This window comes from Macrobrachium nipponense, chromosome 35 (genome assembly GCF_015104395.2).
Source record: "Macrobrachium nipponense isolate FS-2020 chromosome 35, ASM1510439v2, whole genome shotgun sequence".
Taxonomy (NCBI): domain Eukaryota; kingdom Metazoa; phylum Arthropoda; class Malacostraca; order Decapoda; family Palaemonidae; genus Macrobrachium; species Macrobrachium nipponense.
The window spans coordinates 56649048-56671554 of NC_061096.1; the positions used below are offsets into that span (position 1 = coordinate 56649048).

At 42.8% G+C, this 22507-nt stretch overlaps 1 protein-coding gene across 1 annotated transcript in view; it reads right to left on the reverse strand.

Moving 5' to 3' along the window:
- LOC135208363 (nucleolar complex protein 3 homolog) overlaps positions 1-22507 on the reverse strand; it is an 85700-nt gene that overhangs the window by 58912 nt on the left and 4281 nt on the right. The window contains exons 2-4 of the mRNA XM_064240464.1: positions 22457-22507; positions 19816-19870; positions 12913-13091 (exon numbers count right to left, since the gene is read on the reverse strand). Of these exons, the coding sequence (XP_064096534.1) occupies positions 12913-13091; positions 19816-19870; positions 22457-22507 (285 nt within the window). The remainder of the gene's footprint in view (positions 1-12912; positions 13092-19815; positions 19871-22456) is intronic.

Genomic DNA, 22507 nt, shown 5'->3' on the forward strand with positions numbered 1-22507 from the left:
TTAGCATAAGGGCAGATCTTTAAAAGCCACGCCAGGGAGCTCGCCACGGTGACAAGACTATGCCTTCCATATGAATTGACGATGTCCTATATGAAGATGCAGGAGATGAAGATGAAATGATCAAAGATCTGGAAGATGACGAATATGATGACTGCCTTGATGGCAAAGAATTCAGAGCAGTATTTGATGATACGGACACGGAGAACGACTTTGGAGGATTTTAGTTTATTAATTTTATGCATTTTTTTTTACTTTAATAAATTTTTACTTACCTGCGTATCCTAAAATGAAAATAATAGTTCAAGTAACAAATGTTTCTTTTACTGAGTAAAACAAAAAGTAAAAAATCCTTCGGTGTTGTGCCTTAATCAACTGATTTGAAAATTATAGATGGTTATATATAGTCTAGAACAGTTAACATGTGTATAAACCAAAATAATGCAAATGGCGCACGATCGCTCTTTTGTATTTTAAAATACAATAGTAATATGAGAATGCATACAATATTATTGGATATAGTGAAGTACAAGTAAAGCATAACTTTTTAAAAGATCTACTGTTTTCCTCCGGTAGTAACTATCGCGATCTGCCGATTTGGGAAAGCATAGACGGTACGCTAATTTTATGCCGCGTGTATGATGCGACCCCTTTAAAATTAGCTTCAAAATTAGGTTTCAAAAGTCGCATGATATGCGAGTATATACGGTACCTTAAATTATTCTTCTTATGAAAATTTCCTTAATTTAAGTCTTGGTTTATTTAAACTTGATGCCTTCATAATGAATTTTTTTTATATAAATATAAGCAAAAAAATTAACATATTCAGTTTTAGACATGTTTTGCACTTTCTATGGCTAAGTTATAGTTAAATCTATGTTTAAATCTGTGGTTAAATCTATGTTTAAGTTTGTGACCATGTAACATCCTTTAATCCTGGGTTATCTCTTTGATTTCTACCCTTTTGACAATTAACCCTCTGGTATTCTTGATCCTTTTATTTACCTAGTAACTTTCTTTCCAACTGTATTTCATTTGTTCCTTGACAATGTCTTAGTAAAAGCAAAAGTGCTTGAATTTCTGCTTATATCATTTCCCTGTGGTATTTGCTTATAATATGTTTATGACAACTTTGTTCTTTCCTTACCCAAATTTCTGCAGTTGTCGTGAACTGACACTCCTTCTCTTTAAATCATTAATTCATTTGGAGTAAATCATTGAATTTTTTATATGATATAGAATTGTTTTATATTTCTATTTTGATGTGTAGAATAACTTCTCCACTTTTCACAGTTATTACTCTACTTTGTAATCATTTTGCCTTTCCATGTACTCTGTTATTTAGCTTGCTAACTGTTTCCTCCATTAATGTGAGTCAATTACGTATTAGCAAAGGCACCACTACACAGAAGTGGTGGAGTACATAGAAATAAATGAGTACATTGAATTTCACAATGGAGCAGCTGGGAAAACTCCATTTGTAGGGTTCACAGAAGTGTAAAGATCTTAAAGCTGCAGAATACAGCATGGCAGTCAAATATATGGGGGCATGTGAAACACATGGAGCAGCTTAGCCCTTAAACGCCGAGCCGGTATTTCCGAAAGCGTCTCCCTTATGCCGGTGGCGTTCGCGAGTGAGCGCCAAAGCGGGAAAAAAAGTTTTTTCAAAAAATCACAGCACGCTTAATTTTCAAGATGAAGAGTTCATTTTTGGCTCCTTTTTTTGTCATTGCCTGAATTTTAGTATGCAACCATCAGAAATGAAAAAAATATATCATTATCATATATAAATATTGGAATATATGACAGCGCAAAAAAAAATTTCATATATAATTGTATACAAATCGCACTGTGAGCAAAACGGCTAAAACTAATGAGTTAATTATTTTTTTCGTTGTATTGTACACTAAATTATGATGATTTTGGTATATAAGAAATTGTAAATAATCAAAGCAACACAGAGAAAATATTATTACAATATGATGCATGAATTCGTAACGTGCGGAAGTAAAAAGTTGTTTGCAAAAATTCACCATAAATCGAAATATTGTGCTAGAGACTTCCTGTTTGTTCCAAAATGAAGTTAATTGATTGATTATTACTAGACTGTAAGTGTTGTAGCTTACAATTGCAGTTTTCGACCATTTCGGTCAAGTTAAAGTTGACCGAAGGTCAAATTTTTTCTATTGATCGTTATTTATATGAAAATTTTTCAAAACTGATAAAAGCTACAACCATGGGTTGTTTTTAGTTGTATGCTACATGAAATTGCGCACATTTTCATACATAAAACTTTATGTAATGGCTAATATAAAATGGTGCAAACATTACAACAATCGGATGAAAAAATTTCTGATGTTTTCGGAAGAGTTACAGCGCAGACATAAGGAAAAAGTTTTTTTCATAATATCACCATACATCGAAATACTGTGCTAGAGACTTCCAATTTGTTGCAAATTAAAGGTAAATGATTGAATATTACTAGAATGTAATAGATTTAGCTTGCAATTGTGTTTTTTTATCATTTCGGTAGAGTTAAAGTTGACCGAAGGTTGAAATTTTTGCACTTATCATTATTTATATGAAAATATTTCAAACTGATAAAAGCTAAAACCATGGGTGTTTTTTGTTGTATTCTACATGAAATTGCACACATTTTCATATATAAAACTTTATGTAACGGCTAATGTAAAATGGTGCAAACGTTACGACAATCGGACGAAAAAATTTCTGATTTTTTCGGCAGTTACCGCGCGGACGTAGGAAAAAGTTTTATTTCTAAAATTCACCATAAATCGAAATATTGTGCTAGAGACTTCCTGTTTGTTCCAAAATGAAGGTAAATAATTGAATATTACTAGAATGTAAGAGTTTTAGCTTACAATTGCAGTTTTTTACCATTTCGGTCGAGTCAAAGTTGACCAAAGGTTGAAATTTTGGCACTTATCGTTATTTATATAAAAATATTTCAAAACTGATAAAAGCTACAACCATGGGTTATTTTTAGTTGTATTCTAAATGAAATTGTGCACATTTCCATATGTAAAACTTTATGTAACGGCTAATATAAAACAGTGCAAACATTACGACAATCGGACGAAAAAATTTCTTATTTTTTCAGAAGTTACCGCGCGGATGTAAGGAAAAAGTTTTTTTCATAAATTCACCATAAATCGAAATATTGTGCTAGAGACTTCCAATTTGTTGTAAAATGAAGGTCAATGATTGAATATTACTAGAATATAAGAGTTTTAGCTTACAATTGCATTTTTCTACCATTTCGGTAGAGTCAAAGTTGACCGAAGGTTGAAATTTTGGCACTTATTGTTATTTATATGAAAATATTTCAAAACTGATAAAAACTACAACCATGGGTTGTTTTTTGTTGTATTCTACATGAAATTGTGCACATTTTCATATATAAAACTCTGTAACGGCTAATATAAAATGGTGCAAAAATTATGTCAAAGTGACGAAAATAATTTCTGAGATGTGTCGCTGATGCTTTTTATTGCGAGAAGGAAGAAATTCGCGCTTGCGCGCCTGGGTAAAGATTGTAAACAAAAAAACAGCCTGATCCGTGAACTCCCAGCATCTCTCAAGGTGTGTAATTCAAAAGTTTTAGCCAAGTAGGCCTGTAACTATTCTTCCGCGAATTTAAAAAAAAACTTTTTTGCGTTGACGTTTCGTACGTCAATTCAGCACACAACAGACAATTTTTGTCGACGTTTAATATGTCCAATTTGGCATTTAAGGGTTAGTAAAAGGGAGCAGAATATGCAGGAGCAGTTGGGTATATAGGACAAGAAAAGTAATAAAAGCTTGTGATGTATGAAAAGGCAGTCGTGTACATGAGAAACCAAAATAGAGGACATCAAGTCCAGTAGAACAAGCACCACATCAAATGACAATGAAGCAGGAGGGAACACAGATGCTGGCAATGAGACAGGAATGCTGAAGTAACAGATCATAAGCTCTTTCAAGGAAACACCTACTGCAGCGCAGAATACTCTTGGAGAACATGAAAATCTGTCTTGGGTCCAGTCTGGAAATCCCCTGAACAAATGATGTTGAATGATGAGGTAGGAATGGGTGGACAACAGCAAAAGTATGTCTATTTTCCATCCTACCTCATGGAAGTATCTGCAGATTATATGTGAGGGATAAATATTCCATTTCTGGGCCTTTGTGTTGGACTGGCTACTGACCCATGGAGCTTCATTCAACACTGGTGGTTACCTAGACCCATTGTCTCATGATATGACTTCTAAGGTACCTCAACAAATTGCTGATTTTACTCAACACTGATGCTGGTGGCTACCTGGACCCAATGTCTCATGATATGACTTCTAAGGTACCTCAACAAATGGCTGATTTTACTATCTTTGGAAGAAAATTAAGAGAGTAACTGTTGACCCTGTTAAAGTTTTGATTGTTCCTTAGGCCTGCAAATAAACTATAATAAGTCAAATCTGCAACATTCAAAAAGTTTAAAATACCTCAGTATGGTTACTCACACACATGAGTAACTGGTTTTAGACATGAAAGAATTGGGTCATAAGCTAGTATGCCCATCCTCTGGCCAACACTTGGCAACCAATTCTCACAAGTCAGGGGTTAAAAAGTTTAGAGTGATTTGCATTGCCAGTGGAATGATCACCATCTCTGGTAGGTATTCTGCTAATTCCCCCAGGACTGGAGATCAAAGATGGGGGCCACACCTCCTAGATCTCCAAGCAATGAGTCTGATTGTCAAAGGATAGCCAGCAACGCATCTCACACCTCCAAACATTCATTTGCTACTTAGGAGGATGAAGGATTAGAGAACAGTTGAAACCATCACACCTCAAAACACCAAAAAATGACAATTTGTCCAAAATTGCATTTTTCCTAACTATACAAACCTGAGGTCCTTTTACAATAGGAAGGTACTAGCGGCAGCTGGATAGGTCGTAAGCTTTCGAACAAGGGGTTCAGTAGTTAACTGCTTGTCCGACAGGCGCGCGCGCGCGACTGGGAGGTAAACAAATCACTTTTGCTTTTGGCCCAAGCAAAAACTGCAGAGTGAGGGGTGGCATGAGGTGGGACTATGTGTAAAAGGACCTCAGGTTTGTATAGTTAGGAAAAATGCAATTTTGGACAAATTGTCATTTGTTCCGACACGGCATACAAACCTTCGGTCCTTTTACAATAGGAAGACTCACTTCTTGGTGGGAGGAATCTGAGTCTTTTGTGAACAGACTGGTGTTCGCCCAACCTTGAAGTCTCCCTGGTCGTAAGAGCGAGGGAGGGATCCAAGCCTCTGTCCGATTGATCGGGGTGTGCACCGCAGGATCAATGGTCAGACCTCTGGACCGAGTACTAAGAGAGAGGCAAGCGTATCTCTTCGTACCAGCAATGTAAGAACTTGTTCCTGTACAGGAGCAAATATAGTCATGGGTTTGACTCTTGTAGGCATCCACTTCCCCCCCCTTGTATGAGGAAGTGGTGGTATATTCTGCTCCTATCCCTAGTGAGGGATAGGATGGGGCTCTGTCATATAGCTCACCTGCATCTCGTCCTCATCCAGCGTAGTGACGACCGTGGCCCTCTGCCCACAGGTAGAGGAGGAGGAAAAGATGGGAAGAGGGAGCCAGTCACTCACTCACTCACACATCCATCCACACAGTCACACCAGGACTCGATGCTGTTTCAGCCTGCGAGGGTCTGGGTTAGCTACACAACTTGTTGAGCAGCCACCACGGGTCCCAAGGAAAGGTATCCAAGGACCTGTGGGCAATATCCCGAAGGTAGAAGGACGTTAAAGGTAGTCTGGTTAGACCAGACCCCTGCCTTCAGGACCTGCGCCACGGAGAAGTTCTTACGAAACGCCAACGAGGGGCCAATACTTCTGACTTCGTGAGCTCTCGGACGGGACGTACGGATGTCGTCACTACCATCAGCCTCATACGCCCTCCTGATGACCTCACGCAGCCAGAATGAAAGAGTGTTCTTGGATACTTCTTCTTGGTTACCCCGGTGCTAACGAAGAGGCGTCGACACTCAGGCTGAGGTGTCGAGTTTTCTTCAGATAGCGCCGTAGCGCCCTCAGGACAAAGCAGCATCTCATCCGCATCATTATTGGTGAAGTCCATTAGGGAGGGAATCGTGAAGGACTCGACCTGTCGTCAGGGACCGACGGTTTCTGAGTCTTCGCAACGAAGTTCGGGACGAAATCGAGCGTCACAGATCCCCATCCCCTGGAGTGTCGTACATCATAGGAAAGACCATGAAGTTCCCCTACTCTCTTCGCCGATGCCAGGGCCAGCAAGAAGAGGGTCTTGAGGGTCAGATCCCTGTCTGACGACTCTCGGAGTGGCTCGAACGGCGTTCGAGTCAAACTCCTAAGGACGAGAGTCACATCCCACGCAGGGGGCCTGAGTTCCCTGGGTGGGCAAGACCTTTCGAAGCTCCTCATAAGCAAGGAGATCTCGAACGAGTTCGAGATGTCCAATCCCCTCAGTTTCAGGACGAGAGCCAGGGCGGCTCTGTATCCTTTGACTGTGGGGACTGAGAGGAGCTTCTCTCGGCGAAGAAACACGAGGAAATCCGCTACCTGCTGAAGAGTGGCTCTGAGAGGAGATAGACCCCGTCTACGACACCAACCACAGAAGACAGCCCACTTCCCCTGGTACACAGCTGCAGAGGACTGACGGACGTTTCCAGCCATCTCTGTTGCTGCGCTACGAGAAAAGCCTCTCGTTCGCAAGAGATGGTGGATAACAGCCAGCCGTGAAGTCGTAGGGACTGGACTGCTCGGTGGTACCGCTCGACGTGTGGCTGGGCGGAGAGAAGGTTGTGCCAAGGGGGAATCTCTCTCGGTTCTCCTGCGAGAAGAGCCAGCAGGTCTGGATACCAAATGGCCTGTGGCCATTTGGGAGCCACCAGGATCATCCTGAGATTCGGGGTGACCAGTGCTCGGAATGATCACCTTGCGAATCAGGCTGAACGGGGGAAAGGCATAGATGAAGAGGTTGTCCCACGGGTGTTGAAGAGCGTCCTCTGCAGCTGACCCATGGGTCCGGCACGGCTGAGAAGAAAACCTGAAGCTTCTGTTGTGCCGGGTGGCGAACAGATCCACGACTGGTCGCCCCCACAGGTCGAAGAGCCTTTCCGCCACGTCCTGGTGTAGAGACCACTCGGTCCCTATCACCTGATCCGACGCTGAGCGTGTCTGCTACTACATTCCTCTTCCTGGAATGTAGCGTGCCGACAGCTCTATTGAGTGTGCCTCGGCCCACTCGTGCACCTGCCGAGTCAACTGGTACAACGGGAGAGACACTGGCCCCAGGCCCCCCTGTTTGTTGACGTAGGCCACTACCGTGGTGTTGTCGCACATCAACACCACTGAGTGTCCCATCAAGCGGTCCTGGAACTCTTGGAGAGCGAGAAAACGCCGCCTTGAGTTCCAGTACATTGATGTGAAGGTGCTTGTCGTTCTCGTCCCACACTCCTGAAGTCAGCAACTCCTCCAGGTGTGCGCCCCATCCCTCGGTCGATGCGTCTGAGAACAGCTGCATGTCCGGGGGGGGAGTGCGCAGAGGCACTCCTCTTAAGAGGTTCTTGTCGTCCAGCCACCAGGCTGGGTACTGCCTCACCTCCGGTGTCAGTGACACTGGAAAGCTTGGGGATCCGTCGCCTGTGACCAACTCTCCTTTTAGTCTCCACTGAAGAGACCGCAGGTGAAGACGCCCGTGAGGGACTAACTTCTCGAGTGACGACAGGTTTGTCCGATCACGACTTGCCATCGCTGAGCTACCTGTTCCTGCCGAGACAGGAACTGGTTGGCTGCCTCCCTGAATCTGCTGATCCGCGAGTCTGCGGGGAAGACTCGCCCTGCTACCGTGTCGATCAGCATACCCAGGTACTTCATCCTCTGCTGGGGCTCGAGATCGGACTTTTCGAAGTTCACAACGATCCCCAGATCGCGACAGAACTCGAGCAGTCGATCCCTGTCCTGTAGCAACTGCGAGCGGGAGCTCGCCAGGACTAACCAATCGTCGAGATACCTCATCAGACGTATCCCGTGCGAATGGGCCCAAGCAGACACCAGAGTGAACACTCGCAGTGAACACCTGTGGGGCGTTGGTTTTGAGAGACCGAAGCAAAGTGCCCTGAACTGTATACCGTCCGTCGAGGATGAAGCGGAGGTACTTTCTGGAGGACTGATGAATGGGTATTTGGAAATACGCATCCTTCAAGTCCACTGAAAGCATGAAATCGTTCTCCCTGATGGAGTCGAGCATGGAACGTGCCGTCTCCATCGTGAACCGGTCTGGCGAACAAACCGGTTCAGAGGGAGAGAGATCTATCACCGGGCGCCAGCCTCCCGTAGACTTTTCCACCAGGAAGAGTCGACTGTAAAAAGCCCGGTGACTGATCCGTGACGATTTCTACAGCTCTCTTGCTCAGCATGGTCTTGATCTCCTCTCTCAATGCTACGTCCTTCGATGACCCTGGAACGTACGACTGCTGTTGGAACGGGTTGGAGGTGAGGGGTGGCCGAGATTCGAAGTAATAGATATCCCTCCCGAAGGACATCTACAATCCAGGTCTCGGCGCCGTAGCGCTGCCAAGTTGCCCAATGGCTGGCCAGGCACCCCCCCACTTCCGGCAGCAGGTGAGGGGGAACGCCGTCCCTAGCGTTTCCCCCTTTCTTCCGACTTCTTCCCAGAGCCTCCTCGGGAGAAGGAGGGCTGGGAGGAGGGCTGGTTACGGCTCCCCTTTGTAGAAGTCGAAGAAGACAGAGTCTTTCACCCCGGGGCTTCGACGCGACTACCGTCTTAGCCACCGTGGAAGCGCTAGCCGAGCTCTTTGGCTTGGCCGCAGTCCGAGGCTGCCCAGAAGCCTTCGAGACTGCCTGGTGAACCAGACGGTCACTGTCGTCAGTGCGCCGTCTGTCCACCGCAGCGTCCACCAATCTCTCCTGGGAAGAGAGACGTGGAACTCCGTAAAGGTCCGTTGCGGAGTCCCAATGCCGCTTCATGCCCAGCCCGCCCTGGAAACTCGAGTAAGGACAGCGTCCCTACGTCGGAGAACCAGGTTGGCCCACAGGTTCACCGTCTGGTGGGCAAGGAAGGAGATGGCTCTTCCCCCAGACTGGCAAAGTCTCCTAAAGGCCGAGTCATCTTCGGGAGAAATTCCCCCGGAGTTAGCTGCGACCTTAGATACTGTGACCACCAGATATAACCAGGAGACAGCCTGGAAAGCTGCCATGCAGTGGATTCCAGGCCGAGTGCCTCTTGCTGCGAGAACCATAGGTTCTCGGACAGGAGCTGCTGCAGAGACACACCCGGAGTCAGCCTGGCTAACTCCGGGTGGGTTCACCTGTTTGGGCGGCATCGGGTCCTCAGATGGCACGTAAAAACGCCGCTGTCGCAGCAGAGGAGGTGGAAGCAGCTTGCTCGACCTGCCAGACTTGAGAGAACCGTCTTGCCCGGAGACAAGAGATTCTACCTGGTCCAGCACTGAGTCGGCAAGCTCAGACGCGGCAAACCCACCGTCGGTCTGGGTTCCCTCTTCGGGCCCCAGAACGACTCGAGCCGGGACGTTGGGCTCGGATGGTGGGAGCGGCGATCCTTCCGCGAGGTCGTTGTGCTGACGAATCAGCGCAAGTTACCTCGGCAAAGTTCCTCTGAATCTCAGGAGTGACTGCATCCTGCGGAGTAGGACCATCCAGTCCCTCGAACAGGAGCATCTCCCGAGACCCTCCCCCCTCGAGGGGGGGAACAGCGACAAGACCCCCTTCCGGTCTCCTCCAGCCACTTGTGCATACGACCTGGCCGGTCCGAGAACCGTGCCTGGTACGTAGGACGTCGTGGTGGGATCCTGAGGGGCGCACCCCTCACGATCATCCTCAAACACCTCGCCCTCCGGTGTAACCCGAGGAGGTTGAAGGTATGGGAGAGGCAGACCTAACGCTCCCTCCTCGCTCGCTGGCAGAACCAGTGGGCTTGGAAGACTGCAGGCGATCGTCAACCCGCGGTGGTGATCGAGCTGCAGGCCTAGTCGAGCCATCTCGCTGTGGAGAACGGCTGGACCGAGAACAGCGGCCCCGGTCTCGTGTGTCAGAAGAGCTGGTGCTGGTCGCCGTACCCGATCGCTCTCTGTGAGAGTGACGGTCAGGCGACCGGCGAGCTCCACTGTCACGGTGGAGACCGGTGCGTATCCTCACGGCGCGTCAACGTCGCTGGTACCAGCCGTGGCTGGTGCCGGCGAACGGGGGACCACCTTTCCCCAGCCTCAGCCCGTGGCCGGTCGTGGGACCGTCACGTCCGCCCGGGTAGCCAGCTGCTCGCCGCGAGAGCGAGAGCTGGTCTGGTGAGAGTCGCGTGAGCGGCTGTCACCAGTCTTCCGCTCCGTGCCGTGAACCTGACGCTGAGCTGGCTCAGAGGTCTGGTTCCTAGCTGCACGGTCGCTGGTAGGCGACCGTACACTCGGTACCTCTCGCGAACGAGAGGCCGAGACGGATCCTGCTGCCGTGGTCGAACCACTAACAGCAGGCGAGGAAGTGCCGGTGTTTAGCCGGCACTCCTCTGGTCCCCTAGTCTTCTTCCTTGCGGAAGAAGAGACGGGTCCTTTCCCCCGAAGGAGCAGGGTGACCAGCGGAAGAAAAACCCCCCGTCTCACCGGAGCGAGACGGGCCCTTAGAAGCTCCCGAAGGAGGACTTCTTAGGGGGGGGGGGCGGGGGGGGGAGGCGACCTTCTTCTTCTTAGGCGGGGGAGCCTTAGAAGAAGAAGGGGAAGACGGCGGCAGACGACGACGACGACGAAGAAGACGATGAAGACGACGACGACACCTTCCTCCTCTTCTTCTTCTTCTTCTCAACCTTCCTCAGGGACCGATGTCAGATCTGTCATCCAGGGCGGCCGGGGCTGCTGTTGCCGAAGCAACAGGGCCCGGACGCACCCTGTCCGAACAGATCGGCATCGGGAGCAGCGGCGCCACGAACAGGAACCAACGTCAGCAGGTGCAGGCATCACAGGAACAGCAGTGGAGACGGCAGGAGCAGGTACAGGAACGGCAGCAGTGGTCGGCAACATCACGTCCGTGAACAGCAGCTGGACAGGTACGGCAGTACGGCAGGCTGTACAGGTGGCCCAGGTGGACGGACCAGCGGAACACGACATCCTAGGTACTTGGTGGGGGAGGTCCACCAGGGGCGAGCTCTTCGGGCACACGAAGTCCGGTCGAGGCAGCACGGCAAACCCAGGCGGCGGCATCACACTCCCCCGTGGTACGGCGACTGGCCCCTGCACCGATGTAGTTGGTGTACAGAGACCGCGTGCGGGGTGTACACCAGGTGAGGAGGTGAAGCATAGCCAGGAGTTGAAAGGGTCGTGGTGGTGGTCGTTACCGTAGCATGCGTGACCGCCACAGAGCCAGCGAGATGGTAGAGCAGCCCCTGGACACTCGGCATGCCCTGCAGACCCAACGATGCCCACACCTGTCCGAGGTCGTCCTTCGCGGCAACCGCACCTGAGGAAGCAAAGTCGGGTGATTAGCAGGATCCTCTACCCGCTCATGCGATGAGACGAACGGGATAGAGGACCCAGAGTACAACTCGACATCGGGGTATCTAGCGCCCTCCTCCACACTCGACAGGTCGGGTGAGGAGGAAGGACCTAAGAAAACCCCCCCCGAAGGGGAAGGCGCCAAACGTGGGAGCTGAGCGGGGCGGCAGGAAAGAAGACGAAGTGTCCGTAACCAAAGGAGTCGCGGGAGAGCTTTCCGACGACTCCTTTGCAGGCCTTCGCTTCTTCCTACCTTCGTACAAGCCCCACTGCGCCTCCGACCAATTATTACACACTTCACAGGGCTCGGCTCGGGTGCATTCGCGTCCCCCCCCGACACGAGCGCCACACAAAATATGTGGATCAATTTCAGGGAACGAGCGGAACTTACCGCATTTACGCCCTTCGGTACCCGGGCACAATCTCCGGGGGGTAGCGAGGCGTGGAGATTCCATGATTGATCAAATAAACCACAATTGGATGAATAAAGAGGAAATGATTGTACTTACAATGATGATTCATACACAAACACAACCATATACTCAAGGAAAGCAAACGACGAGAAGCGGGCAGAGAGCGTCGAACACACACGTCCACTCGCTGTGAGGCCGAAAGCAAAAGTGATTTGTTTACCTACCAGTCGCGCGCGCGCGCCTGTCGGACAAGCAGTTAACTACCGAACCCCTTGTTCGAAAGCTTACGACCTATCCAGCTGCCGCTAGTACCTTCCTATTGTAAAAGGACCGAAGGTTTGTATGCCGTGTCGGAACAAACCATGCTTGAGGGGTGTCAATGATACTCAACATTCCTACACATAATTATCATTATTCTAAACATGATTTACGGGGCAAAGTTTTCCTGTAACTAAAATGCCAGGTGTCATAAATATGCTTCATCACTCTTTAAAAAATTAGGAGAAATCATGATAAAATACCAGGAGGTATTATAAATATGCTTCACCACTCTTTAAAATCACAACCACAATCAGATAGTCATCTGCTCAATCATAAGTATTTATTCCCAATGTCAGCTTAAAAATATTCAACACCTATGACTACCTCAAAAGTCAAAAGACAACTTCAAGGCTATACCACAAATGAATAAGAGTAAACCCCTATAGCTTAAAATTTACAGCTGGAAATAATAACTCTCTCAACTTCAGTTCATGAACTATCAGAGTAACCGAGTCATTAATCAGTCTGTATTATATGACTACTATTTTATTCAACTTTTTTATACTCCAAGTACATGTAATGAGCTAACTGAAATTTTTGGGTAAATACATGATAATGACTACAAGATACTAAATAAAATAAAACTGCAAATTATTTAACAATTAATGTGTAAAAGGAATGTACAAACCTTCTCGCTTGGTGTATCTTTCAACAATGCCTGATTTAGTTTTGAAAGGGAGTAGAGACTTGATGTCATTTCCAAAAGGATGGAAACTTCTCTCCTCCAATTCAAAAGGTTTCTCCTCCTCCCCCTCCTCTGCTTCTGTTTTGTTTTGCTGTCCCTCTTCCTCATCATTATCTTGATTTCTGTAACAAATAGGTGATGAGGATTATTATTATTAATAGGTGTTAGTTTTTCCAGACCTCTGAGTCTCGAGTAGACTCTTCTCGGGCTGGTTCTCAGGGATCAATCCTGAAAAAAAAAAAAAAAAAAAAAAAAAAAAAAAAAAAATTTAGACTTTATTTGAGAAAACCCGTCTTATTTAAAAAATTTATGATTTTATTAATTGAAAAATCCCTGCTTTCCGCAAGAATTTATTTTTCATTTCTGAACTCCGCAGATAAATAGATCTTTGCTGGGTCCAATTTGGGCACTCAACAAGCAAATGCTGTACTGTCATGGGGTGTTTGACATCTGTTACATTTCACTGGGTCAGCATGTGGTGTTGACATCAAGTGACCATGTGAGAATCTTGTGTGTCCTATACGTAGCCTTGCTAGGATCACCTCTTTTGCTCTTTCCTCCTGTGAGGATGTCCTCCATGCATAGACTTCAGTTTTTATATTTTTAAGTTTGTTTGTTGTTGGCACCGAGGCCCATTCTTCTTTCCAATCCTGGTAAATTAATGTTTTAACTGATTTTACCCAGTCTGACACTGGGGCATATGAAATTGGTTGGAGGGATAGTGGCAGGCTAATTTGGCAGCAGAGTCTGCATATTCATTTCCTTTTATTCCCACGTGTGCTGGGATCCAACATATTTCCATTGATATTCCTGATTGGAGGAGTTGATGAATTTTTATTTGAGTTTCCTGTACTATTTGGTTTCCTGATTTATACTGTCCTATTGCATCTATAGCGCTACGTGAGTCACTGAAAATTACAGAGACACTTGCTTTTGCCTCAGATATCATATCTAGAGCCATCTGTATGGCTGTGACTTCAGCAGTAAATACTGATGATAGTGAAGGTAGGCTTTTTTTTACTTAAACATATTTTTCGAATATGCAGATGCTCCTACTCCAACATTATTTTTGGAGCCGTCTGTATATATCATAAATTTGTCGCCTTTTCTTCTAATGTGCTCCAAAGCATGTTGGCGGTACATTTCCGTACTTGTCATTTGTTTTTTGAGTAGGTAAGACAGGGAGGTACATATCTTTACTCTATTTAAAATCCATGGTGGTTGGCAATTCCATTGGTGGGTGAAAAAATTGGATTCATATATGTATGTTCATTATGTATCTAGCTCTTTTTGGGAAAGAGCTAGTACTATTAACTGCTGTTACTTGATTACAGTTTTGGAAGCAGTAAGTTGCAGGAGACGATCCCGCTTGCATTGAAAGACCTCTTTGTATTGTTATTAAATTACGGTGATGTTTTAAGGGCAAAAATACCTGCCTCCACCAAAAGTGAGTTTGTTGGGGACGATCGGAAAGCTCCTGTGCACAATCGCACGCCTTCATGGTGCACTGCATCGAGTATTAGTAATGCAGATTCTGAGGCGGATGAATATATTGGACAGCAGTAATCTATTATGGATAAGACTGTTGCCTTGTATATCATTAATAAAATGTTCTCGCTTTGCTCCCCAATTAGTGTGTGATAACTTTTTTAATATGGCAAGGGCTTTGATGCCCTTGGCTTTAATGTATTTGTTTGATGTGCTCTTTCCAATTTAAATGTTGATCAAATATTACTCCTAGATACTTGATTTTTGTACAAAATTGTATTTCAGTGCTATAAAGATGCAGTTTGATTGTTTGGTTCTTCATACACCTTTTGTCTTTGTAGAAGACGATTGCTTTTGTTTTATCAGTTGAAAATTTAAATCCAACTGAATTTGCCCAACTACATATATTTGAAATGGCAGTACTGAGAACTCTCTGAAAGGGGGCATGTCTCAGATTACTACTCGTATAGTAAATGACAAAGTCATCAACATATAAACTGTTTTTTACACCACTTGGTAAATTTATAGTAATGTCATTGATTGCTAAAGCAAATAATGTACAGCTCAAGACACTACCTTGAGGGATTCCTCTTCCAGTTTATAGGTTACTGAGTAGGAATTTTCTCTCTTACTTGAAAAGTTCTGTTTGTTAAGAAGTTCTTAATAAATATTGGTAAGTGGCCTCTTAGTCCCTTGGAGTGGAGTTTTTGCATGATGTTATGTTTCCATGTTGTATCGTATGCTTTTTCTATATCAAAAAATATAGCTACTGTTAATTTCTTTTGTTCAAAGCCTTTTTTGATATGATCTTCTAAATGTGTTAAGGGATCTAGGGTTGATCTGCCAGCTATTGAACCAGATTGTGTTGGTGTTAAAATGGATTCTTTGGTTATTACATACGTTAATCGTGCATTAACCATTTTTTCTAAGATTTTGCATAGGCAACTTGTTAGAGATATCGGGTCTATAATTTGGATGGGATACTTGCATCCTTTCCTGGTTTGTTTATTGGAATAATTATGGCATGTTTCCATTTATCAGGAAAGACACGTTTTAGCCAGATACTATTGTAAAATTTTAATAAATATGATTTAGCTATAGGAGCTAATTTTTCTATCATTTCAAATGAATATTTTATCCTGGTGCAGAGGGGATGACAAGAGTTGATGGCATTATCTAGTTCATCCATGTTAAAAATATAGTTATATTCCAGGTCTTCAAGAGTTTCAAAATTGAGTATTATATTTTCTTTTTGTTTTCTGATACTTTGAAAATGTGTATCTAGGCTGGAGTAAGCACTGATGTTTTCAAAATGTTCCCAATTATGTTTGATATTTCATAAGTATCATGGTATATTTTTCCATTTAAATGTATTGCACTTCTTGGAGGTCTTATATGTTTTCCATTGATTTTCCTTATCTTTTGCCAGACATCCCTTGTGGATGTGTTTGAAGACATGTTTGAGACATATTCCTTCCATGATGCGATTTTTTCAGCTATTACCGTTTTTCTAAATTTGGCTGTATTTATTTGATATAGTGGTTTAATGTGGTTAATTGTTATGTTTGTTATAAACTATTTTGTTTAATATGTTTATACTATAGGGCATTTTGTTGAGTGAGTTTAAGGGCGAGTTTTGAGTCTGTTTAGATTGCGACTCAATATATGTTTTATTTTACTTAATGTTGTTAATGTTGGATTCCACCATGGGACAGGGGATTTTGTGGAATGTGTTTGGTTTTTGGAATACTTTTATCTGCAGCATTTATTATGAAAGTTTGAGAAGGATTCACATGTAGTATTGTGATCTTCATTATGTGGGAATGGTGGTATGTTTCGTGTGTATAGGAAATATTTATCCCAGTTAGCTTTTGGAGGATATATCTTGTAGGTGGCAATATTTTGACATTACTTAAGTAGTTCAGAATGATTGGGAAATGGTCACTTGTGTATGAATCGTCTAGGACGTTCCATTCAAATTTCTCCGCTACATCATTTGAACATAATGAAATGTCAATTGAAGAAAAGGTTAGGTGTGTATTTGAAAAATATGTTGGAACTTCACTTTCATTGAGACAATACAGGTTGTGTTTCATTATAGTATTCTCTATGTTGATTCCGGATGTGTCAGTGGGGTTATTAATATCCCATAATGGATTATGTGCATTAAAATCTCCTACTATAAGTAGTGGTTCCTGTATACTTTTGCTAAAAAGTTCAGAAAAATCACTGAAATTTGCATTGAAATTTGGTTGGTTATATAAATTACAAATAGTAATTTTACTTTTATCAGGCATATACAGTTTAATTGATGTTATTTGATATGGCATAGATGGTATGTCAACAGGTTCATATGTAATGCTATTATGAACGTATATGGCTGTGCCTAATTTTCCACCGTCAGTTGGTGAATAACAGAGGTGATGAGGAGAAATAAAATATTAATGAAACAGTAAAATTTCAAAAATAATTTTAATTCCACAAGTACTACATGCCTCACTTTACTTATATTTATTATAATCTGTTAAGGATAGCTGCCCAGAAATGATATTTCCAAACCAAATCTAATAATTAGTGGGGATAATAAACCAGGGATGAATTCACTTGCAAAAAATGTAAGTGGTAATTGTCACTGGATGAGACCTACCCCAACTAGGAAAGTACCTTATCTTGTTACCAAATACTTCACTTTTACTCTCAAGATGGCGATCATGACTGTATCAATTCAAGAGACTGGTAGTAGCTAATCCCAGTTGGAAAAGAAGGGTTTTCACTTAGGGAATACAAAATAAAACAATACAATCACAAGGTGGTTCCTATTATTCATACACCATGCAAAGTCATCCCTCACCACCTGGGTGAGAAGCACAGTTAGTATAGGAGGATCCTCAGTGGGAGACCAGTCTTGTAACTGCTGGATTTACCCATGAAGTAAAAGCTTCTCCAGGGAAGAAAGGAGACTGAGAATGACTTGTCAAAGACATGCTTGTTATTCCTGTCAAAATAGGATCTGCACCAGAAACTCCATGAACCTACTGATTTCAAGGTCTGTGAAATAGACCTTCATATCTATCAGCACACCCAGGCCAGAATGCAACTCCTTCAAGGTAACCTAGGTACGATCAACTATTCTCCATCCCAGAGCAACAGTACCTCAGAGGATGCCAGGACCAGTAAATCGTATCCTAAGTGAAGGGGCACAAGCTAACCAGCACGAAGACTCGTGTGACCATCTGGGGAAAAACAGGACTCTGAAATGGCACAGCCCTGTCATAGATGAACATATTTACTTCCTATAGTCTTAATGGAGACTAATATGGCAACAAATGTCCTTGAGATATATATTAAGTATGACGTCGTCCTCCATAGAAGCCAACACAGAAATAGAAGTTTCCATCATGAACAAATTTGTTTGAAGGCAAGTTCAATGACCAATCTCCAGGTCCCTGTCATCCCCGCCACCAGGATGAAGTGACTATACAAAATGAATAAACAAAACTGGTGTGCAGTCATAGACAAGTTGTACCACATGTTTTGTCATGCGAGGCCCTCACATCTGCCAAGAAGACCAAAGCTAGGGGCAAAAATCCCTGATAAACCTGGCCCCTACAGAAATTACAAAAAGTTTGAGGATTGAGATATGAAACAGTCACACAACCGTGCTCCTCCCTTGAACACCTACATTGTTCATGTTGTTCACACTAACCTTCCATTCCAAGAACAACCAAATATACTCATACAACATACAAGTACCAAAAATATGGTGAGGACAGACCTCCAGAAAACCAAGTTCAAAGTTCCACAACAGTAGCAGGAACATGTTAGAACAAGAGTAGCCAAAACTAAAGTGAAGTTATAGAATGGTGAGTAGCACCAAGGTACTTCAATGGAGAGCGCCATTTCATTTCTCCTGGATTCGATCTTGTTGCCATCTGGCGGATTAGTACCCATGACGTGGTGCCGCGGTCGCCTCAATAACAAGAGCAGCAAAGCATGCGTATTGTAGAGTATCCATCCTTGGTATTGTCCTCATGTTTTAGGTCAAGTGTCATTCAATTAGCATCAATTATGCCAACTTGTAAGGCGTTTGGTTTTGCCAATACTTCTGGCAAGTGTCCAAAAGGCACAACATTCCACAGGATTCCATCAAATAAAAAAAAATCAAGTCGCTGGCTGATGGCTCTTTGAAGGGAGTATATCAACATAAAATCTTTCAACCTACGACGCAAACCATTGACTGTTCGGACCATTTCTTGCCAACAGATTTAAAAGTTGACATTAAGAGTAGGGTATTAGGTATGGCTATAAAATTTATTTATATAATATGTTTTGGGAGCTTAATTTCTCTCTGAACAGACCACAGGACTGACTAAGATAGGGCGGCTATCTATACTATGGTGCCTCCACTGGTATGCATTTGAACTGAAATTTATTCTTGTCAATTGCCATGTGCATGGTGTGATGGGGTGAATGGCAGTTTTCTAAATGTACGTGTGTGTGTGTGTGTCCATGAACTGATGAGGGCCTTCACTTAGTCCTTTTTAACTAGTTTAATTAATGGGATTTTAGAATTTAGGGCTGTATATGCCACACAAAATGGCGGCGCCCATGGTGCAATAGAAAATTGGTCATAAAAAATAAGAAAATGCCCCTTTCAAAAAACTATTTTCCCCAGAGGTACTTAAAAAGAATAATACTACATATGGAACAGCTAAAATGCAACCATAAGTTCCCCTTTAATGACCAAACATGCTTGTTTCTTGCAAAAACAAATACATACTCCAAGTGAAGTAGCTGCTATCTATGGAAAGTGGTAGATCAAGAGTAAATAGCTGTATTGCCAATGACCAGGTAGGGCACCAAGCCACTCACTAGTAAATATTAAAGAAAAGTAGAGAAAATATTAAAAAACCATTGCCAAAGGATACATAAGAAACCCAAACAGGAAAATATGGATGAAATATGAAAACAAATGAATACCAAAATTTGAAAAACAAAATAGCAGTAATGCCTGATGGATAAGATATGCATAAAATGACAAAAGCTACTGCCTGCTGTGGATGGTTACCTGTCAAGTAATGGGGTTATTCTTTTGGTGTGTATAAAAAGGAGCTGCTGATTGTAGGATAAACCAAAGTAGTAAATGGGGTTGTGCAAAAACAATTTCTTAAGTTATGGAGTTGTGTTAAATTCATTTTTTAAATCATATGTTTGTACACCACGAACAAGTTTAGGACACTAGAAAATTCCACTGAAACACTACTGTAATAAAAAAAATACTACTACTAAAAGCATTTTGTATGTTTCAGACATAGCTACACAAGAGTTCTAAATACAACATAAGTTACTGGTACTTACTGTTCCATTAAATACTTCAGGTCTTCTGGTTCAAGCATGGAGATCATGTCATCCCCTGAAAAGAAAAATACACTTGAGGTATCTCTGGTTCCCCTCACTTGATGCCAAGCACCATTTATATTACGAAAATACCATACACTGCAATACTATTGAATCCATGGAGAATAGAGTTTTGATATAAATGTGAGTATAGGAGCATGGTACAGCATAGCCCAGACTATGGCTATAATAATAAACCAGTACTTATAAAATTTTCCACATGTGTCCTCTCAGTGGTAACAAAACTTTAGTTTTATGAACTCCAGACTTCTTTGAGTACTACATATATTTTACTTTCATAAATTCGGGAGCAACAGGCATTTAGCATATTTCAAAGTAAATGTCATTGTTTGTATGTTAATCTTTGTTTACAGAAAATTGCACTTTCTACTTAAACAGAATGTATTTTTTAAATAAACCAATCGGCTTACATAAGCCTAATCCAGCAGTGTGACTCTCCGAAAGAAAAACTCAACAGAATGAAAATGAACATTTCCCCCAGCCTGGTAACGCATCTACAACACTCACTCCCCTAGTGGTGGTGGTCAAGTAATTCTAATGTGTTGTCTAGACTAACCATATGAAATGCAGTAATGGGAGGAGGCATCTATTTTACTCTGATGAGCTTGTATTAAAATTAATCCTAGAAAATTTGTATACTAACATATATTCTATCAGTTTACTTAAGGTTAAGTAGCTATATTTTGGAAGGAAGGTTTCTTGATACAAGGCAGATTTTCAACCAAGGCATAGGTAGGTAAATTACCATAATTACGACCATAAACATAGGTTCTTGGTGCTAAGAAGGATTGGAGGCAAAATCTTTCTGTAGCCAGAGCCATTTCTGTGCATCCTATGCAAAGAGTTCAGACAAATTTTTTGGCCCTTTAGAAAGGGTGCAGTAACAAAAGGAGGTTAAAAAAAATAGGAGCTGTGGAGAAGGCAATGAGAATTAAAAAAAATTCTTCAACCATCTATTTGTCGTCCCAAAAGCCTCAGATGGTTGTATGCCCATAATCAACCCCAGTCCCTTGAAAAACCTCCTACATGTGCATCCTTTCAGATGGAGGCAACAGCAGCTGTGCATCAGGCCATTCAGAAGAAAGACTTCCAATGACCTTGGTGACATATCAAATTACTGTGTAAGTATCTCTCCTACCAGGTTTTTCTTCTATTTGTTTGACAGGGCTCACTGTACCAATGCTGGACCTTTATGATTTGGTTTAGCAAACGCTACTCTGGTGTATACAAAAGTACCTGTGCCAAGTGCCATTTGAACCAACAAAGCTGATGAGAACAGGTGTTTTGATAACTGGCTAGTGATGGCATACTCTCCTTAAGAACTTCAAAAGCCCATGAAGGTTCTCTGCATCACTACTTGGGTCTAATTTTCAACTTGAAGGAATCAAGCTTGGAGCAGTTAAAGATGGCAACACACCTAGGATCAAGGTACAACATCCTTCACCATTTAAACCTTACTGGACTGAGTACAGAGATTCACGGCACTACTGCAGGAGCTTCTAACTTGCAAGCACCTCCAGCAAATTTACAGATAAAGGTCCTATAAAAGTTGGTACCTCTCACTACTATGTAGGTTATGGGTTATGCTTCCGGCAAGGACAGCTGACTGCGAAGTGGTCATTTCTGTTATACCTAAACTTTCTGGTTTCAATTCCTCACTAAGTTTTCCTGGACCTTTGAAAATATCCTAGCAGAGGTGCCCCCTCTCAGAATCCTTCCTCTTCATAATTCTATTCCTTCTTTGAGTGTAGTTTCCTTAGGTACTTGCAGCTACACTCTACAAATGGGTCAAGTTAGCCAGAGTCTTTAGGGAAGAACCAGTCCAACTACATGATTCATTGTTATTGTCAAGAATTAATATTCATTAACTAAGTATTTCATCTGTTTATTTCATCTGTTCAGTGCACAAACTGCAAAAGTTTGCTATCCACAAGAGTCCTACCCTCCTAAATAGTTATTATAGCTCATGTAAACTAATAAGACTTTTACTCAATGAAATTTTTTTCAGCTTTTTTTTTTTTTTTTTTAACAACACATTACTTTAAACAAAGGACCATACTCCTAGCCATTCCAATCTTTTGGCAAGTCGACCCAATACTGTAGGAGGACTGAAAATTATCGGTGGGGCTGGGGTTCCTAGATGTGTACCCATTGAATGTATGTTCTTCACTATACGGTGTGTTTCTTGGAGTGCTGACTGCACTGATAGGCCTTGTAAAATGATGGGTTTGTGTTAAAAAAAATCCCATATTTGTAAATTGTCCAAAAAAATTTTCTTAAAAAAAAAATGAATACTGCAGAATTCATGGGTCCAGAGTTAATTTTTATTTTCAGTTTTTCATGACTGATATTTCTCTATACTGCAATCTTTTTTGAAATCTCAAGAAAAAAAATACTATATATTTCCTTTGGCAAAGCAGTTTGCATATATAGTAAATGTAAATTATAAGAAAAGTCTTACTCTAAAAGCTAAAGGGTTAAAAAAAGTTTACTTCAGTATATACTGCTGTACAGGTTTATGTTGTCAATAATTAAAACTAATTTCAACACACACATATATAAAAACGCACAATTACCTTACCTGTGATTTCAGTAGAAAGAGGATGAAGCTCATTTTCATCTTCAAATTCCA